Source organism: Cyprinodon tularosa, unplaced genomic scaffold (genome assembly GCF_016077235.1).
Source record: "Cyprinodon tularosa strain WSP-4 unplaced genomic scaffold, ASM1607723v1 ctg120, whole genome shotgun sequence".
In the NCBI taxonomy this organism is placed as follows: Eukaryota; Metazoa; Chordata; class Actinopteri; order Cyprinodontiformes; family Cyprinodontidae; genus Cyprinodon; species Cyprinodon tularosa.
The window spans coordinates 3,997,962-4,014,466 of record NW_024038004.1 but is presented as its reverse complement, the minus strand read 5'-3'; the positions used below and the strand labels follow the sequence as shown (position 1 = coordinate 4,014,466).

The 16,505-nt window shown below is 35.7% G+C and overlaps 1 protein-coding gene across 3 annotated transcripts in view; it reads left to right on the top strand.

Moving 5' to 3' along the window:
- Positions 1-14,147, top strand: part of klc1a (kinesin light chain 1a) — a 58,698-nt gene extending 44,551 nt beyond the window's left edge. For 2 of the 3 annotated variants that reach the window (XM_038274284.1, XM_038274278.1), the window contains exons 14-16: positions 7,774-7,907; positions 11,446-11,512; positions 13,592-14,147. In XM_038274284.1, the coding sequence (XP_038130212.1) occupies positions 7,774-7,907; positions 11,446-11,512; positions 13,592-13,657 (267 nt within the window). In that variant the 3' untranslated portion in view covers positions 13,658-14,147. The remainder of the gene's footprint in view (positions 1-7,773; positions 7,908-11,445; positions 11,513-13,591) is intronic. The other variant, XM_038274291.1, reaches the window with a different exon arrangement.
- Positions 14,148-16,505: the final 2,358 nt, after the last annotated feature.

The window sequence follows — 16,505 nt, the reverse complement described above, 5'->3', positions numbered from 1 at the left end:
TATGTTCAAACTGCAGGCCTTGATGTTCAATTCCGACTTTTTTGTGAAATCTGCTTCTTTAGCGTGGTCGTTCACATTGCCAAATATGCGACTTGTATGTAAACTCCTGCATGACGTGTATTCACACAACATAAGTGTCCCGCATGCACAGTCGAGGACGTAATGACGTCATAAGCTAGCATGCTCTGTGTTTATGGAAGTAGACATGGATGGTAGTGCTGGAGCGCATGAAGCGAAAGCGATCTTTCATTTCTTTTCCGAACTCAGCCATTATATCAACAACACAAGCTTTTAAAGAAATTATAACATAAAGACTGCTCTCCGCATTATTGTCTGTCATGGTTGTTGTTTTTCTTCCCGCTTCCCATTTTGCTTCCCGCTCCTGTGTAGCAATAGTGACTTTTGTTGCGTATTGGGGAGTGGCGGCCCAGTGGTTAGGACATAGAGCTTGGAATCCTGACGTTCTAAATTTGAGCCCCACTCCCACAGACTTCCACTCTGGGTCCCTGAGCAAGACCCTTAACCCCACACTGCTCCCTGGTGCCCCACGATGGCAGCCCACTGCTCCCCAAGGGGATGGGTTAAATGCAGAGGTAAATTTCTCCAGTGTGAGATCAATAAAGTTCAAGTATAATTAATGGTTCAGGTCGGATGAATGCGACCTGGCCGTTAGGACACAGGTCACATTTGAAAAGATCAGATATGTATCGGATTCAGGACCACATAGCCAAGTGGCCTGGGTCGCATTGGAACAAATCGGATCTGCGTTCAGACTGTCATGAAAAGATCAGATACAGGTTGCATATTAGCAAAAAAATCGGATTTGGGTTACTTCAGCTGCTGTGTGAATGAAGCCAAAGATGTAAACAAAATATTTAAACAACCTGTAGACGACATAGGCTACGTTCACAAGGCAGCCTGAAGTGACCCAAATCCGATTTTTTTGGCCCACATGCGACCTGGATCTGATCTTTTCATGGCAGTCTGAACACAGATCCGATTTGTTCCAATCCGACCCAGGCCACTTCGCTATGTGGTCCTGAATCCGATACGAATCTGATCTTTTCAAATGCGACCTGTGTGTGAACGGCCAGGTCGGATGAATCCAACCTGAACGTCATTAATACCCCACAAAGGTCACTATTCTGGGTCTTTCTACGCAGAAGCGACAAGAAAAACAACAACCATGGCAGATGATGATGCAGAGAGCAGTATTTATGTTTAACCATATTTAAAAGATTGAGTTTTTATGGTTCGAAAAGATTGCTAGATGCGCTACCATCCATGTTTACTTCCGTAAACACAGAACACACTGGCCCGTGAGGTCATTGCGTCATCTACTGCGCATGCGGGACACTTGTATGACTGCAGTTCACACAGGAGATCACATACAAGTTGCATATATTTGGAAATGTGAACGGCAACGCCACAAAAATTGAATTTCACAAAAAAAATCGGAATTGAGCATCAAAGCCTGCAGTATGAAGGTAGCCATAAGGACATAAAAGAATAATAATCTAAAGTCTGGTTAGACCACAAATAAACACTATTCAAACTTAGCAGTGCTTCCTTTATTACAGGTGGGAGATAATTGCCTGTCCAAAGTTCTGCAATATTGTAACATTGATATTTTATTTCAATGTACTTTTCAAAGACTGATAACAAGCCAACAAATTTTGGCAATTTATCTTAAATAATCCAATGCAGGGTTGGGGAATTCCAGTTCCTGAGGGCTGGGATCCTGCAGCATTTAGGTTTGCCTTTGGTTCAACACACTTGAATGAAATAACTAGGTGAATAAGAGGACTCTGGAGAAACTGACTGCATGCTAAGAAGGTAACTCAGCTATTTGATTCAGGTGTGTTGAACCAAGGATTGATCTAAAAGTTGCAGGATACTGGCCCCCAAGAACAGGGAATTGCCCACCCCTGATCTAATGGAATAAAGGTATGTTTTGAGGTGGCATTGAAATGGGGTTAGGGTGGCAGATGCTTCTAGAGCTGAGGGGCAGTGAGAGGAAAATGTACTAGCGGAAAACACCAGAAATAACAGCTTTACTTCGTCTGCATGAACCAGAGTAGTTTTGCTTTTAGTCCTGCATGTGTGTTTTTTACCTCCAGCGAGCAAGTAGTTTGTCACTTTGTGCTCTGGGTCATCAGGGTTTAGGATGGACTGAAATGCGGATTTAAGAAAATCTGGAATCGTTTTTTTTTGGTTTTCTGATTTGATATAAAATTTGTGTTGGAATTAAACCAGTTGGTTGAAACCAACTAAAAAAAATCCTCTGTAGCCTCTGTATACCAATCTTAGGGTTGTTGGTGAGCAATCAATTGGGGATGCCGAGCATTTGATGTAAACAAGCATTTATTGAATTCTTTTGATTTGAATAGCCTTTTCCCCAGTCTGTCCTCAACTTCTGCTACTAATATTCTGTGTCCTGTCTTGTTTGTGCATTTCCCAGTTTGTCTTTAACTTCTAATAAAACCTTAATCTTTATGCTTCACCTGAACCTGTGCCTCTTGCCTCTTTGTCCGTTCCTTCTCTGCTTCTGTGCGCCATCATGGCTGAGTTCAAATTTTCAGTACAGCAGAGGGAAAAAAAATTAGCACTGACCTGTCAATTTCTGTCCTGATTTTTATAGATGTATTTAAAAAGCTTTATGTTCTGGTAGTTAAGCAGGCAGCTTGGTCTCAGGCAGTCGACCTCAGTGCTACATTAGGTGTGTTTAATGCAGAACGAATAAACATTATTCCAGACTGACTGTTTTAAGAGAGTTTATAAAATGAAGTTTGGCTTCTACTGCTTCATGAATAACAAAGAATAATTGTTTAAATACAAAAACGGTATACATACACCAATTTGACTGTGTTCTGGTTGAATTGTTTTCTATAAAGTGCCTTGAGATGAAGCTTGTTGTGAATTGGGGCTATATAAATAAACAATATATAGTGTCTTTTTGTAGAAAAGTTTACACCTGAAAACAAGCTATATGTTTTTCTAACATTTATAAAGTTACCCCCAACCTTAAGCTCTTGTAATTGGATGTGTGTGTGTGTATGTATGTATGTATGTATGTATGTATGTATGTATGTATGTATGTATGTATGTATGTATGTATGTATGTATGTATGTATGTATGTATGTATGTATGTATGTATGTATGTATGTATGTATGTATGTATGTATGTATGTATGTATGTATGTATGTATGTATGTATGTATGTATGTATGTATGTATGTATGTATGTATGTATGTATGTATGTATGTATGTATGTATGTATGTATGTATGTATGTATGTATGTATGTATGTATGTATGTATGTATGTATGTATGTATGTATGTATGTATGTATGTATGTATGTATGTATGTATGTATGTATGTATGTATGTATGTATGTATGTATGTATGTATGTATGTATGTATGTATGTATGTATGTATGTATGTATGTATGTATGTATGTATGTATGTATGTATGTATGTATGTATGTATGTATGTATGTATGTATGTATGTATGTATGTATGTATGTATGTATGTATGTATGTATGTATGTATGTATGTATGTATGTATGTATGTATGTATGTATGTATGTATGTATGTATGTATGTATGTATGTATGTATGTATGTATGTATGTATGTATGTATGTATGTATGTATGTATGTATGTATGTATGTATGTATGTATGTATGTATGTATGTATGTATGTATGTATGTATGTATGTATGTATGTATGTATGTATGTATGTATGTATGTATGTATGTATGTATGTATGTATGTATGTATGTATGTATGTATGTATGTATGTATGTATGTATGTATGTATGTATGTATGTATGTATGTATGTATGTATGTATGTATGTATGTTGTATGTATGTATGTATGTATGTATGTATGTATGTATGTAATGTATGTATATGATATTATGTGTATTTTAGATGTATGTTATGTATAAAAATGTATGTATGTAGTATGTTATGTTGTAAGTATGTATGTATGGTAGTATTAAAATTTTATGAATGTATGTAATGTATGTATGTATGTATGTATGTAATTAGTATTATGTTGTATGATTATGTATGTATTTATGTATGTAGTATTATGTATGTATGTATGTATGTATGTTTTGTATGTATGATGAAAGAATATGATTGTCATGAAATAAATTAAGAATGAAGTAATGAATAATTAATTTATAATTAATTCATAAAGACTGATAGCATACATAATAATAATGTCATACATGTAATTATTATAATAATATATAATATAATAATGATAATCATTACATAATAATGCAGTATAATGTATAAGTTTTAATAATTTAATTACATAAAAATTCATAATAAATAAGAATAAAATATTAATAATAATAATAATTACATACATGAAAAGAATAAATAATAATTAATAATTAATAATGTAATATCTAACAAATAATACTTAATTTAAATAATAATATAATTAAATATTAAATTAAATCATAATAATAATAATTAAAAATTAAGTAAATATAAGTAATAATACACTTAGATACAACATAACATACAAAACTTACAACATAAAATACATACATACTAATACATACATACAAAAATTTACATTCAGATTACATACTTTCCCACATACATACCATACAAAAATACATACATACATACATACATACATACATACATACATACATACATACATACCCAACATACATACATAACATACATACATACATACATACATACATACATACATCAACATACATACATACATACATACATCCCATACATACATACATAAAGACATACATACATACAACATACATACATCCCTACATACATACTTTAATACATACATACATACTACATACATAAATACATACAATAACATACATACAAACTTTACATCCCATACAACTCCCCATACAATACCTACAACATACATACATACATACATACATACATAACATACATAAACATACATATACACTACATACAACATTACATACATTACATACATACATACATACAACATACATACATAATACATACATACATACATACTACAATACATACATACATACATACATACATACATAAAACATACATACATACATACATACATCAATAAAAATACATACATACATACTATACATACATTACATACTCATACATACATACATACATACATACACATACATACATACATAACATACTTAAAATAACATACATACATACATACATACATACATACATACATACATACATACATACATACATACATACATACATAAAATCCCATACATACATACATACAACATCAACATACTAATACATCAACATACTACATAAAACTTTACATACATACTACAACATCCCAAATACATACATACCATACTACATACTACATCATACCAACAACATATTTTTACATACATACATACATCATTCATACATACAACATACTAAAAAAATACATCATACATACCATAACAATACATACATACATACAACATACATACATCATACATACATCATACATACATACTACATACAACATACATACTACATACATACAACATACATACAACATCATACATAAAAAACATACATACATACATACATACATACATACAACATCCCTACATACATACCCTACATTACATCAACATACATACATCATACAACATACATACATACAAACATACATTCTACATACAAACATACATACAAAACATACATACATACAACATACATCAAATACAACATACATACATACATACATACATACATACATACATACAACATACTACAAAAACCCCATACAAATACAACATACTACATACATTACATACTAACATACATACATACATACATACTACTACATACATAAATACAACATACATACATACAAAACATCATACTTACAACAAAACAACAAAACAAAAAAAACCAACAACAAATTCTTCCAAAATAAAACCCCCCCCATTCCCTCCCCACCCAAAACTTCCCAGACCCCCACCAACCCAGATATCACCCAACAATCCCTCACCACCCACACTAAAAAACCACACACACCCAAACCCCCCCCGATCTAACCCCCCCCCGCAGCCCCCGAAACCCACCAAACACCCCCCAAACAAGCAATATAGGCTCACAATAGACCGTACCAATTTAAAAACATGCTCAATACGAGATAAATGAGCTAGGGCTCGCAATCCCAACAATGAACTTGGTGGCTAAATTGGGGAAAAACAAAGCTTCCAATGAAGGATAACAAGTCTAAAATGGAACACATTTACCAGGGGGAAATTTCAATGCATTCTGAGCAATTATTTGTAAATTTAATGGGTTTTGAGAGGTTAAGAGTTAATGACGTTAAGTGAATTAAACACTTCCTACATATTGCAATATCAGTTCAGACATTTTTCACCATTTCAACCAAGGTCTGGAAATGAAATCAAATTCTAAACCTCTAAATAAAACTAATTGATTATAAAGATTTAAGAACCCTGGAAACGGAACACTAACACTCCAGCCCACTCAGCAGCAGTAATGTCACTACTGAGGCTGAAGCTTTTTGAACATCACCTTAGACGATAAAAGTAAAAATAAATCAAAATTGTTCCCAAAGAATCTCTATTTGGTGCGGTCACCATTATTTTTCAGCACTGTGCCACAGAGCCTGAAGTTCACTAGAGCTTCCCAGGTTGCCTCAACAACTTCTTCCACAAAGTCCTCCTCCAGCTGCATGCTCGACGACCAGCAGTAAAGGGATTGTGACCCATTTATGGAGATAAATTACTCGATATCAACCCGCCCTATGCTAACTCCTTTCCATTGTATTAAAATGATCTCTTTATTCTTATCCCCTGAAAAGATATGAGGAAATATTTACAAAACATATTTTAAGAATGTGAAAAAAACATGGATCCATATTGATTCAATGATTAACTATTAAAATCTATGGGTCCTAAATGAAAATATTGATCCTCATGGCGATCTCTGCACTTCTGTGTCAGAATTTGAACAGGTGATCTGTTTGAAAGTTAAATTACCGGTAAGAAGAATGTTTTAAATCCAAAAGCCTCAGTTATAGATGCTAAATACTGTAGATGGACATATGATTTCTCATTGTGAGAGCAGGAATCGAGTTGTTTGGACATCCGGATAAATTGGTACTCCGTGGCAACTAGGGCAGTTGTTTAGTAAAGACTAAACATCTTTCCTTCTATTTATCCATTTTCAATTGTGAGCAGCAACAAAGCTGTTCGCTGTACTGCATTCAGCCTCTCCGTTATCTGTTGAAAGTCTCTCTTTCAGTGTCAGTAAACAACAGAAATATCTAAACATGTAGAAAGTAGTTTGTCTATTTTGCCTCTGACATCTTACTGGCTAAAACTGGCTAACAATGAGTCCTTCACATTCACTCACACCAGAAAGTGTTGCTGTGTGCGACCTGTTTGTCCACTCTGTTGCTGAACCTAAAATTGCAGCCATCCCATCACCAGTTTCTTGGTGTATCTCTATTGCAAACTTAACACCTCTCTATTAACCCTTATATTGACGATGATGATTAATATTTTCATATGGATCCATGTACTTTAATAGTTAATAATTGAATCAATATGGATCCATGTGTTTTTCTCATTCCTAAAATATTTCTTTATCTAAAAGTGAGCAATGATTCGTAATATTACATCGTGTCTTTTCAGGGGATAATGTTTATGAATGTTAATAAAGTGATATGAGTGTAAGTCTGTGATGTGTCCCGCTAGGACGGCTCTGGATCCTTGAAGAGAAGTGGCTCCTTCAGTAAACTACGAGCGTCGCTCCGTCGAAGCAGCGAGAAACTGGTCCGGAAGCTAAAGGGCGGCAGCTCGTCACGAGACAATGAGCACAAAAATCCTGGGTAACTATCAGCAAATCTAGAGTCCTGCATTAACTGGTAGCTCCTCTGTTTGCACTGGAAGCCTGGAGGAAAAAGCTGGCTGGTGTTTCAACCAAAAGAAGTGAACCACTCTACTTTGCTGATGTAACTGAAGCTGTTTGCACAACTAATGCTTGAAGGGGCTCTTTTGTCCCATATGCAACTTCTTTACTGATGGGCCATTAGAATTAAATCTGAGGCGCAAACACCGACTTCTGAAAACTGCTTTGGTTTTATTAAAACGTTGGATTTTCAGGTGTGATGATCAGATTAAGTCTTGGAAGTATTGGTAACTCATAGGATTTTACTCATGGAAATGTTTTCAGTATTGTGGACGCTATGCAACTAAAGACAAATATATTTTAATTTTGGGTCATTTTCTGACATAAACGACAAAAAACCTCTGAAAGTTTCTCCAGAAAGTTATTTTAATATAGGAGAATATATATTAACAAAAAATGTTTTAAGAAACAAAAGAAAAATTTTTATATTTGTCAAATGTTTAAAAGAAAGTTTCCAAATAATCTTTAGAATTTATTAGTATTTCCTATTCTCTTTGTTAAATGTTTGAATTACTGTCTTTAAGCACTTTCACTGACCCACACGCAGCTCCTAAAGTTCGATACTGTGTCATTTTTTACCTGTTGTACAGTTTCGAAGTGCACTGATCGAACTTTAAGGGCTCCGTAAACCAAACCTGAACATATTTACAGAGGGAAACCAAAGATGGAAGTACTCTACTAAAGTGGTGTACCGGGCCATATAAAAAGGAGAAAAGCTACTAATATCTGCCTGTGATTTCCATCACACTAGGGGTGATGGAAATCATTTCCCACTAATCCCTCCATCTATTTACAACTATTTGTGGCTGAACTGTAACTTAAAACAGTCTACCTTTTTTAAAGTTTGTTTTTTAAAGCTGCATGGCTGTCCTTTGCAGAATGAAATTGTCTTGTTTTTTGTTTTTGTTTTTTTTCTATGAATAAATTTTATTTCTTCTGAATGTTGTTGTGCATGCCTCCTCTTCATTCTTACTGGTGTCTTGTGTTCCTTGGTGCTGCTCTTCACTGTGTCTCGTGACTGTAATGGAAAGGATGTTGGATGACTTTATCATCTTAATGAATGTAAAACAAAATATTTTCCGTTGCATATTTCATGTGCTGAGGCATCCAACATTCACACCTCCATGGTGTCAAAGTAAAAACATCTTGTTACCTGCTGACATGTCTAAAGAGGTCTTAGGCTGTATAGCTCCTTTTAAATAGCTTTTTTGGTTCTTTTGTGCTTCTTCTAAATTCACTTTCAAACAGAGCATATCCTGGTAGCACTTATCTGAATACTTCTAACTGAACTGACAGCCACCAAGGCGGCTCAGATTGAGGTTCAGATAATTCATCCTCATCAGCCGGTTTCCCTGTTTCTTTATCTTTGACTAATATTTAAAAGGAAGCAAGGAAGATTCTGATTGGTTTATATCAGTTAAAGAGTTCATACTTTATTCAACTTTAGCTGCTCTGACTAAAATGAGACAGAAAAGGTAAACATGGTCAAAAATAAAATGCTTTTTTTTGTTGTTTTAAATGTATATTTCACATCAATTATGTGTACCAAACTGCATTAAATAAACATATCCACGTCAAAGGCTGTTAATACGTAACATGTTACATATTTCAGGCTGTTGAAGTATACGGGATAGAAAATAGATTTAAAATCAACCCTAGCAACCTTTGGAGTCACACTGCTAAAAATGTGCTGCTTGAAATACCTCAAATGTTTAATATATGTACAAATGTTCTGAGGTTGGAAGAAAAAGAATCTGTCAATATATTAGCAAAATTAGCTTGACTCAAATTCAAAATAAATCTCTTAATTTAGTAAAGTTTATGTAACATATCAGAAGATTCCCAGTCATCCAGGTAATGGTCAAGCTTGAAAGCGTTCGGTCAGGGGGGAACTGGAGGTGAAGTTTTCTAGAAGATGTTTTGACTCTCATCCAGGAGACTTCTTCAGTTCCAACTAGTGGGTGGGAGCAGAAATTAATACACTGCAGGTGTAACTATAGCCCCATTTAGACTACATTTTTGAAACCGTGCCGAGATCGGTCCAAACAGATATAACTGGTGAGCGTAAACGGCACGCAAAACTGAACCAGACTGTGCCGGACACAACCGAACAGAGCTAAACTGGTACTAGTTCATCAGTAGGGCTTGGCACGCTTCAGTTCTGGCTTGGTTCTCTGATAACACAGAGCGTGAGCAGACCGCATCATCTCCTTACAGTCAGCATCTGTAATCATGCTATTTCAGACATTCATAAAAATACTAGCTTTCCAACCACACTACACGATTTCCAGTTTGAAGACAACAACGTCCATATTCTGGCCAAGCAAGAAAAGTTTGAGCGAGGGGAAGGAAGCCATCTTTAACTTCAAAAAAATAAAAATCTCAACAGAGGAGGTGGTCTTAAACATAACCTTTTTACCCACCTACGAGGCACTTTTGGAACATTACCCAGAAGATTCACCTCCAACCCGACCTCACCTGACTCGTACTTCAATGACAAGGAAGTTAACAACCCATCAGAACCCCCTAACAACCATTAACACCCCCAATGTGACCTCCTTGGCCAATCCATTGGGAGGGATCTTCGCCTCCTTTTGTCCCCCTTAATTCATTGTTGGACCTACAGTATATTAATCTCAGTGCTGCCCATAATTAGAACTGAAGAAGCCTGTTGGATGAGAGGAGAAACATCATCTAGAAAACTTCATGTTTATGTGACCTTTATTTAATTTGAAGAAAAATCAAGATTTTATCCTTTAATTTTGATTGATTAATTCTACTAAACTGATCTGTGATGTATGTTACTAGAATGAGCTTCATTGTTTTGGGTTAAACAACTTTTTTAAAGTACATGTCTCCTTTTTAGATAGGAAGCAAAAACTCCATGAACATTTTTTTTTGTTTGTTTTGGCCTGCTTAAAAAAATATTATTTGCAGTGTAAGATGGATGTTTTCAGCTGTGGCGCTTCACATAAACCAAACTTTATGCTTTACTTTGTGACTTAGGATGCATTAAACATGTAGTGTAAATTTGTTAGTGCTCAGCTTCATCAAATGTGTTAAACTTTTAAACATCTAACAGCACAGATCTGGCTGAGCGTTTGGGTCTGCCAGATTCAGCTCACTCCGATGGTGAGTCGCTGAGCGCTACACCATCAGACAACTTAAAATGTCTTGTTTCACATGTAAATGTCTTTAAACAAACCAGCAGCCTGAAATGCCAGACTGTTTAACTTTCCATTAATCTAACAAATTCTTTGAACTAGATTTGTTTTAGGAGGTGGAACTAACCTTGGTTATGTTGCAGAGTACAAATGATTCAACACATTCATGTAAAACTAACCCTTTTAGTCATTATCACTAACCCCCATGTAACTCCACTGAGTCTAAACACCATGCCTGACTCTCTGACCCCTCACCTCTGACCCCTCACCCTGCCTTTCTGCATGTGGGAGCAGCATGAAGCGAGCCAGCTCTCTGGGTGTTCTTAACTTGTTGGACAAGCCTGCCAGAGACCAATACCAAGTAAGGATCCTGAATGTCAAAACATTTATACAACTGTTTGCAGTAAGTCCTCCGATTTGTTTTAATCTGCTGTTTAGCAGAAAGTGTTTTGCAAAGAATTCCACACCCCTCTGAGTAAATGTTCTTTTTGTTTCCATTACATTTTAATGTATTTTACTAGATTTTATGTATAGTGATGCACCAAAGGCTGCAGAAATGTGAACAGAAATGGTAGATCATATGTGGTTTTCACTTTAAAAAAAAAATATGTATCTGAGAAATTCTTCCACCCCCTTTATATAAAAAAAAAATCTTCATGTAAAGACTTTTGTTATAGAACAAAAATAGGGAAGAAACAGGATCACAAACACAGCAGAGAGACGAGGGAGAAAGGTATGACGATGATGCTCACTTTAAAAAAAAATCTCACAAAGTACCGTTTAACCAGGGTTTCTATGGGTCATTAAAATAATTAAAGGTCATTAAAGAATTTTTTAATTAAGGCCTTAATTGGCATTAAAGTTCATTACCGGTAAATGCAATTATAGCTGTATTTAAAATGCTTTATTAAAAAAAAAATCGTTAAAAACAATTTCGTCAGATATAACTGGTTATGCATGTTTGCACAGAACTGCTTACAGTTGATCGTAAAGCCGTATGTTCAGAAAACAAGCTCAAGGCAGAGAAAAAACTGTATGGAGTATGGGAACAAAAGTGGCTGGAAAACAAGGAATCCGAGGAAATTTCTGCAGCCTGTCAACGGTAAAGATGAGGAAGAATTTTGCCGTGTTTTATATTTATATATATATATATATATATATATATACATGAGTCTTGTTGATAGCACTATGTTTATTGAAAAGCATTAAATTAGAGTTACTCATTCCTGTATAAAACCCGTTTAACCTGTTGTCTGAAAATGATTGAAATACAGAACAGCTGCCAGGGAGCCCTAACAGGGATCAACACAGCAGTGAAGAAGTACATTGTAATTCTGGAGTAGCTTCAAAGATCCATAGCTCAGGTGGTAGAAGTAGAATACAGCAGCCTAGAATAATCCTACATCTGTCCATGATTAGAAAAGAAATAGTTTAATTCTGCACAGATAAGGCCTTAATGGAAGAGTCACAAGCCACTCCAGAGAAGGGGAACAGAGCATTTAGGCTAAAATATCAGTGTGTAGATGTGTGAAGTTGGTTTTAATCCAGGGGAGCTGTAAATATGTATATATGATACTCACAAAAAGTTAGATATATTCAGTTTTTTAATGAAATTTCAGAATGAACCTAAAATGCTCTATAACCTTTACTGGGGAACCCGATGACCTTTGTTTAATATTTAAATGTCCAACTTTTCGACCTATATTTTACACAACTAACTGTTCTTTAACGAGACGCTTAATGGAAAAATTTACTTCAGGTGTTTAAACATGGGTTCTCACCTGGTCCTCAAGTACCACTGCTTTGTGCGTTTTAGATGCTTCTCTGTTGCAGCACACCTGCTCGAATGATTGCATGAGCTAAGCAGCCATCAAATACTGCAGACACAAAGGAGATTTTAAATGATAGAATTATAAAATTTTAGATACAAAAACATTTCATTTGAGATTTTTAGGATCTTAAACTATTTTCACAGTTTTAGAAATAGAAATAAACTCTCTGCATTTAACCCATCCCCTTGGTGATGCCAGTGGGCTGTCACTGTGCAGTGAGCAGTTAAGGGTCTTGTTCAGAGACCCAAATTACAGGTTTTGGGGATCAAACCGGGTATGCAACCTTCTCAGAGCACTGCTCTAACCGCTAGGCCAACTCTTCCCAGTTTTACAAGGGTTTATGCCCATAGGGTAATCTCCAATTAAATATTCTATCCTTTAATCCGTGTAATGTAAACGAGTAGCTTCCACCAAGGTCAACTTGCACCCTTTGCTCCCCCTCTTCAGTAGCTTTGAATATAAGAGAATATAAATAAAGTTCCTCCGTATGTCTCTCTTGCTTATGTGAAAGATGTGTGTAATTATTATTTTAAACAGCAAAGAAAAGGATAGATATGAAATCCGCCCACTGACACTGATCTATTCAATTCTCCCTTTGTGTCCTCCAGGAACGAAATCATCGTTTAAGAAAGCATCACGACCTGAGTGCCAGCCAAACCAATCTGGCGCATTGAAGGAAGTAAACAATCAACTCTGCCTTTGCTGTAGAAAAGCTTAATCTGTTCACCCTACTTCAGCAGCATAACTCCAATTGCTCACTGGACAGCCTCTAAACTGCATGATGAAAGAGCTCTGGGATGGAAGCTGGGATTCCTCTGACTACGTAATGAGGAGGAGGAGTACTGTGGTTTGCTGTGTGTTTGTTTCTGTGAAAAACCCCTTATTTTCCTTTAGACCAATTCCTGGTTTTAGTGACCATGATTTCTTCCATTATGAAGACTGTATGGAGTGCTGCTGTTAGCTTTAAGGTAGAAAAACGTTACTTTACTAAACCAAAGTTCAAAATGAAATCACATCATTCTAAGTGGAAGCCCCAGAAAAAGGAGTCCTTCTCTTTCCTTTGTTTTGAAAGGCTGTAAAAACAATGAGCCGCATGGAATATGGAGGAGTGGTGAAGCTAATTTGACTACATCTTTAGTCAAGCGGAATGCATATATATATATATATATATATATAAAAAAAAAGGCTTTCTTATTCCTACGTAAGAGAAACAAAACCCCTTCTGATTAAGCCTTTGGAGAAAGAAGTGAGTAGCAGAAGCCCGTATCCCGCCTTCTTTTTAAAACAGGATAAACATTACTTCCTTCAAAATTATATTTGGCTTTTTTTTGTCTCAACTGAAAAATATTTGTAAATAATAACTTGTTTTAGTCTTTTTTTTTAGTTAAATAATTCCTTTATCAAGTTGGCAATGGATCCATAAACAGCAAAAGTTTAAATATTTTCAACCTAACCAAACTGCACCAGAGTCATTGCTTATAAACCACATCAGTCGCCACGAACGGATTAACAAGCCAAGTTTATTTATGTTAGCATTTTTAGAAACGATATGATTCAAAGGTCTATACATAAAAATTTATCTTTTTTTAAAAACACGCAAAAAAGTAGGTTAGAAACTACAAACTTAAATGGATCATGTTAACAATTTAAATATTGCAGTCAAAGACGGCTATTAAAAAATTATCTTTTCTTGGTTTTAAGTAACTGTTTAAACACTTTCACTGTTTCTGAGAGTTTGTTCCAGATAAGTGGAGCATAAGAACTAAAAGTTCTGTTTTGCTCTGGTTCTGAGTCTGCATAGTAAATTCAGAAAATCTGAGTGGCCCATGCACAACATATCTGTAATAATCCCTTTTATAAGGACTTTAGTACTAAAGGAATGTTCTCCACTTAGTTTTAGTGAAGACCCTGGCAGCAGCATTCTGTATGATCAACCTTTTAGGCAGACCTATGAAGCCACTGTTCCAGTTATCAATTCGACCAAAGATAAAACCTTAAAAGAGAAGTCCAATCAGCAAGGAATAACACGTGTATCATTATCTATACCTAAAACTAATACGTTTGCGGTGATTTACCGGTAATGAATTTAGGGTTAATCATTAAAAAAATAAAAACAATAATTTTCGTCACAATCACTGAGTCAGGAAATGGGCATTTTTGCCCAAATATAGTAACACCTCACTCCTGACATCTTCCGGCAGTGGCGTCACGGTGCGGTAAGCGTGGGGCCATTCTCCCCGCTTTACAAGCAAAATCAATGGGAACTACTGGACACATCTGCAATAAGCAATTATTTTAGATTCCGTGAGGAGTTCACCCTTGAAATTTGCGAGAGGTATAGTTAAACTGACAATTCCCACGTGCATGGCAGTTGGATGTTGTTATACATTGTGTAAAAGTAAACAGGTGAAAAAAAAATGTATTTCACCTTTCCGATTCCTGATCCTCCACGGACGGGTTTGTCGTTGGATTGCCAACTTGAAGGGGGAGGATTTGCCATCGAACTTCTGGCTAGAGAAAAAAACACGTAATATGTAGCCAACATTTTAAAGAAGAATGTTTTCAAGATGACTTGGATAATAGCGCTTTGTGACAAACACCAGATACAGCACTGGGACTTGATCAACAGCCGATACCGCACAGTGACATCACAAACCAGTAGGTGGCAATAGTGTTATTTGACAAACATGGATGCTTCCAGTAAAGCACATTCAAATGAAAATTACTCTTAATGAAAAACACTTTATAAAACAGTATGTAATAATTTCCTATTTAAAGTACTTTCAGAAGTTTGAATTCTGAATATGACTGGACTTTCCTTTATATCCTGTTTTTTTTAGGTGATAGAAAGCTGACTTTGTTATTGTCCTCATGTGTCATTGAATGTTCAGGTCTGGGTCAACCACTCTTCCCAGATTTTGAGGCTGAACGGTAGTTTCTAGCAGGATTAACTGAACTTGTCTGCTAACTTTCAAACAACTTTTTTTGGTTAAAAAAGTATCACTTCAGTTAAGATTTTATTTAGCAGAAGAAAATGCTGAGACCTCCATGCATTGATTTCTTTAATGTGATGACCCAGAGTTTATAGCCACATGGTGACATCATAATGTACAGCTGTGTGTTGCCTGCCGAGTTGGGGTAACTGAGGATGTTACAATCTGGGTTAGGGGGAGTATGTAGGTTTTGAATAGCAAGGGCCCCCTGATGGAACGTTTGGGACTGCCGCTTGTGCTTCTCTGGTGTAAAGTTACTTTCTGACACAGAGAAATCACTGACCTTACAGCAGGACTCTGACCAGCCGAGGGCTGTACCAGAAACGTTGATCCATTTTTCCAACCAGTCTATTAGAAGAGAGTTATCAACCATGAAAGAATCAGAATTCTGATCTAAGATCCGATAATACCAGCAATGCGGTTCTTCCACTTTCTCTATTTATACATATATCACTAAATACCCTGCCAAGGGTAGCCTCTGTACTGTGGTGATCAATATATTTTTTCAATTATTCTTTTTATCAGCTAA